This window comes from Glycine soja, chromosome 20, assembly GCF_004193775.1.
Source record: "Glycine soja cultivar W05 chromosome 20, ASM419377v2, whole genome shotgun sequence".
Taxonomy (NCBI): Eukaryota; Viridiplantae; Streptophyta; class Magnoliopsida; order Fabales; family Fabaceae; genus Glycine; species Glycine soja.
The window spans coordinates 33,801,578-33,806,812 of record NC_041021.1 but is presented as its reverse complement, the minus strand read 5'-3'; the positions used below and the strand labels follow the sequence as shown (position 1 = coordinate 33,806,812).

General features: G+C 30.2%; 1 protein-coding gene across 1 annotated transcript; it reads right to left on the bottom strand.

Moving 5' to 3' along the window:
- Positions 1–3,226: 3,226 nt before the first annotated feature.
- LOC114402299 (late embryogenesis abundant protein 1-like) lies at positions 3,227–4,297 on the bottom strand. The gene is made up of 3 exons (XM_028364815.1): positions 4,191–4,297; positions 3,844–3,978; positions 3,227–3,532 (listed from the first exon to the last, which is right to left on the bottom strand). Exons 1-3 carry the CDS (start codon positions 4,242–4,244, stop codon positions 3,455–3,457), a joined length of 267 nt encoding a protein of 88 aa, XP_028220616.1. The 5' UTR covers positions 4,245–4,297; the 3' UTR covers positions 3,227–3,454.
- Positions 4,298–5,235: the final 938 nt, after the last annotated feature.

The following is a 5,235-nucleotide window of genomic DNA, read 5'->3' as shown; positions in this document are numbered from 1 at the left end:
GAAGAAATATACACGGTGGAAACAGAAAAGGCCTAATATTTAACACATGGGATCCATCTATCACTTGGGCCTTAGTTATTGTGGAATTGTAGCCCGTTGATCCACTTGAACATTTCAACTTCTTATTCAATTGACTGCACCACTAACCAGTACTAACGTCCCTTCATGTCACTTGCCTCACTGACATTGCTTCGTGAAAATATGAAAATAGAGGCAGCATGGTGCAAGACCAAATTGTATCTAACATTGAAGAAAAGCACATTGCTAGAGCAAGCTCAAGTCATCTAACGCCCAATCACAGTAGCACTCTGCCACAGTCCATTCCACCTGGTAAGCATCTCCATACTACTCTACTGTATGTTTATAAATTTTATCCTCTGTGACAAAACCTAAACGTAGGTAACCAAACATGTTGAATGTGATGAGGATTTAGATAAATTTTATAATATCGCAGAGCCAACATTATGTTAGGGCTTTTAATTTGAAACACAAAATTGATACTTTGAATCTATACCTGTCATTTTTCGATAACAAAAATGGATATATGCAATTTGTGTCTTTTAATTCAAACTTTACTACAGGATCACTACATGCAAACGATATTCCAAAATTCTCTAGATTTTAGACATTATTCAATTGATACCACATTTGTTTGTTCATTAAGTTGTTAAAAAAAATAGCAACATCAGTATATTAGTTCAGGATTTTTGTGAATGTGAAACAAAAAACTGATACTTTCAACCTAAACATTTTAATTTTTCGTCTAAGAACAATAGGTGGGTGCAATGTGTGTACCTAAAAGCAATGTCAAGAATATGTTGTAATGAAAAACATAACATTTTATGTGTGTATCCTTATATTATGCATTGGTGTGATAACAGTTTGAGACAACAACATATTTTGTGTGCATAACTGTTTCACACTTTATGTTATGCATTGCTTGAGAATTTTCATCTTTATTTATGCTTGACCATTCTATGTGTATATTCTCTGTTTATGCTGAAATTTAGGAATGATGGATGAGGATCAGAAGTGCTGGAAAGACATGGCTAAATTAATGATGAAAATTAACAAAAAAGAAACTAACATGTTCAACACATACACATTAAGGATTAGGTTACAATTTAAACACTATTCTCAAATATTCATGATTTATATCACTTATCAGTATTGTTTAAATTAGTTTATTTTATATTTAGTGTTATGGTGAGGTTAGTAGGAGTTTTGTTGTCAGATGAAAAGATGACTTAGATGATACTTGACATCTTCTAGACAAAGATGACAACGTACATTCTGTTAAATACAACAAAAATCTTCAAAGCCCAACTATAGTGGTTGGCTAGACTCAACCAGAGATTTTTATGGACTAACAAACAATCATCAATTAACTATGACCTATTATGGATAATCAATTTTCTTGCTGACTATCTTCAAAAGCAACTCGCAACCACGAGCTTTTCCAAAATGATGTTTGATGTATCAGCAAAATCCTAATTCAGTCATGTTCAAAGTCCTATTGAATCAATAGAAAGTAACTTGCACTAGTTTGGTAAGTCATTCAAGGTTGTATATAATAAATAGTTTTGACTGAAATTTTTGAAATTTATAAACAATCTTGCATTCAATACTATGTATATTTAATATATCTCACATCAACTTAATCTTAATTTTAGGACGTGTCAAGTTCTATGTATTCATTCATGAAAAATGTAAATTTCACGCATGTCAATTTAGAAGGGACGATAGAATGCAACATTGTCTACAATCATTGGAGGAAGACTACAAAAATAGAATCTGGATGGAGGATTTTGCAGCTGAAAAAAATTTGCAAGCCGATCAAGAAGTTCTTTTTGAGTTCCCAAATCCAAAATACAACTTTGCTTTATTCTGAATTAGTATTTAAAAAACTTTTGGATGCTTGGGATACTTTCAATTTCTGTGTTTGTTTTGGAGGTAATTAATTTTTGGTATTCTTTGGATGTTGTTATTGGTACATTTGTTTGATTTAAATTCTAAATTTGAGACTTTTTATATGTATAAAAGTGCATATACCATAACAGTTAAATTTACTTTTAATTACATTATCTATTTTTAATTCTACAAATTTAAAAATAATGTCTAAAAAATTATAGTTATAAAAACATAAAACATAACTAAATATTTAAAAGCTTGATCAATTTGTCCGTGCATTGTCCATATTCTCATACTCGTACAAGTACAAATGAACAAATATACTAGTAATGCACTAGACAATTTTCTCGCTATTTGGCTTTTGAGTGGAGTTTTATCATATTTTACACTTGCATCTAAAAAATACATAGCATCATCGGTCAGTTGAGATGGACATTCACGCAAGATTGTGTTAAGTCTTCCAGCAATGGCTGTTTCGATATTGAGATGATTTCCAAATGGTTTATTTTATCAAATATTTAATTTTCTATTTAGTGTTTTCTTCATAAGATTAATAAGACACTATTGTAGAAGATTAATAAAAATATATTGTACAAGATACTCAGTAACTCATTATTTACTGTACAACTTGTGGAGGTTATATTTTGATAATTATACCTTTTCTATTATTCTTTTTGTCGTATTTTGGATTACTTGTGTTGATTTTTTCACGGTTTAAGACTTAGACAAGATTTTCAATCTCGCACATTGAATTGGAGTCTGACTCTTAATTTTGCTTTTCATTTCCTATCTCGTAGTGTTGATGAGTGTCATCTCTATACGCCTCTGTTTAACAATCTCTAATTTGAACAGTGCATTTGCTTTTACTTTAAGACTAAAACGAATGTTTGATCCATTGCAAAAAGTTTTTGCTTCTATGTTTTGTTTAGGTGCCTCGGAAGTTATTACCAAAAAAACAAATTCACACTTAGGCAATGAACTTTTTAAATGCTATACGAAGACACATCTTTCATTACCCCAATGTTGTCAAAATCATTATTTAATTCGTAAAATCGTACAATTCTACTATTCAAGAAAGGATTTTCGTGCTAAATCGGAGATAGGATTGCTGGAAGGTAAGATCACTAGTCTCCCCAACTACTTTTGAACTAAATGCTTACAGTATTTTCATGTATAGGGTTATATGTAGACTATTATACGCTTGTGTGTATTATAGTCTACATGGACCAAGAGCATAGAAGTACAAATAAATAAAAGCATTCATTCTTATAAATAAATAAATAGTCCAGAAAGCTTATCTCTAAAACAAGAAAAATGGAAAGAAGCTATGTTTTATTACAACTGAAATTGTTTTTCCTTCAGCAAAACTCCACAATCATTAATCAATAGTCAATACATACTTAATTTGCTAACCCCTAAAACTAGGACAAAGCATATGAAGTTCTAAAAACAAAGAAATATGTTTATTCCTTTCTTCCATTTGAGTTGAAGGAACAGCCAAACAATTTGACAATTAAACCAAGATCATGATCTCCAGTTAATTTCACTTCTTGTCCATCCCGAGTGTGTGCTTCACACTATCCACTGCACCTTGAGCCATGTTCTTCACTTGCTCCCCAGTCTGCACCAAGAAGAATGAATTAATTATAAAATAACACATTCCAGGTTTCATGACAAACACAATTCTACAAGTGTCTTATCAATGACAATGAGTATCCTAAAGATACTAATTAAATATTTAATTAATAGAAATTTTTATTAAAATTCACGATCGAATATGTTTATAACATTAAATGTTACACTTTATTATAAAAACTTTTGATTCCTTAATCAGTGTACTCATTAGCATTTTTCATTCAACAAAAGTTCTATAAAGAAAAATATGCTCCCAAATTGTTGAAGAAAAATATCTTTGAGAAATTAATTAGCCACCTGTTGGAGAAAACCAGCAGATTCTTCCTTGTTTTGTTGAACAGTTTGCCCTGTTGTGTTAGAAGCTGCATTAGCCTTGTCAGCAGCTGCCGAAGCTGTTTCCTTTGTGGATTGGACAAAATGTTCTGCCTTAGCCTAAACCATAACAAAGAATATTAATTAAGACAGACTATCTTGGTCCGTATGGTAATTGTGGTAAGAAAATTTCACGAGGGATTGATTTCGAATGTTGGTAACGTCCAAAGAATATTAATTAAGAATAAGATATATATCTTCAATTTACAGAGATAATAGAAAGTGTTAGATACATGTGAGATAAGTTGACAATGTATTTGTGCATTATTCACCTGAGTCTGGCCTTGGGTTTGGCCTGCATTGAAGTTTTGTTGGGCACTTGACATGTTTGCTTGATTTGATGAAGAAAAAATTACGAGAGTAATAGATGTAAGATGGTGTTATAGTTAGGTCTTGTTGATCTTGTATCACAAAGTGTATGTATATATATGCTTCCACATGTGAGAGATGCATAGTTATAGGATCACTTTGTTAATGAATGTGCGCATATTTCTGCTTCTGAAATGGGCTTTGGTTGAGAATGTATGTGAGCCTCTGGCACGAGACAATCACGCATCTCCAAGTTTCATTCACTACCACTTTAATATTGATGCCCTATTGTTCTTGTATTTTTCTTCCCATTTTTTTTGTTTTTTTTTTTGTTAAGATAGTAGCAGGAGTACCTAAATTTGTACAATTTATCTGCATATTAGAGAAAAAAATATATTTACACGCCACCAAACACATAACTATTTTTGCCTTTTCAATCATATTCTTGATTTAATAAAAGCAATGAATTATATAGTGCATTGTAGAATAATAAATAAAAGGGTACAAAATCACTTTGCCATAATTGGAGTAAAGAGGCAAGAGGACTCCAAGCCATATATAGTTGGAGTAAAGGGGAAGAAACTCTGACTGAAATATTAAAAACATAACAAATGCTAATAATATATCCCTTATGTTTCACTTTATTTGAAGTATAAGATTTTAGTACAAGTATTAAGAAATGAAATTAATATTTTGAATTTCGTAAAAAATATTATAGGACTTTATAATATATTTTTATCTCTATGATTAAATACAATAATGGAAAAGAATACTTCTAGTATTGATTAAGGATATTTCATGAAAAATAAATATATGACGTAAATATGTTTTATTTTTTTTTAAATTAATGAATTTTGTTATAAGTTACTAATAAAATTTTCTTTATGTTGAGTATCTAATAAAATAAAAATTTATTTTCATTTCTTGTTATTTTGTTTTGGTTCGTCTAATATATCTAATTTTTCATTTTTAGTCCTCATAATATTTTGCTTGTTTTGTATTAGTCAT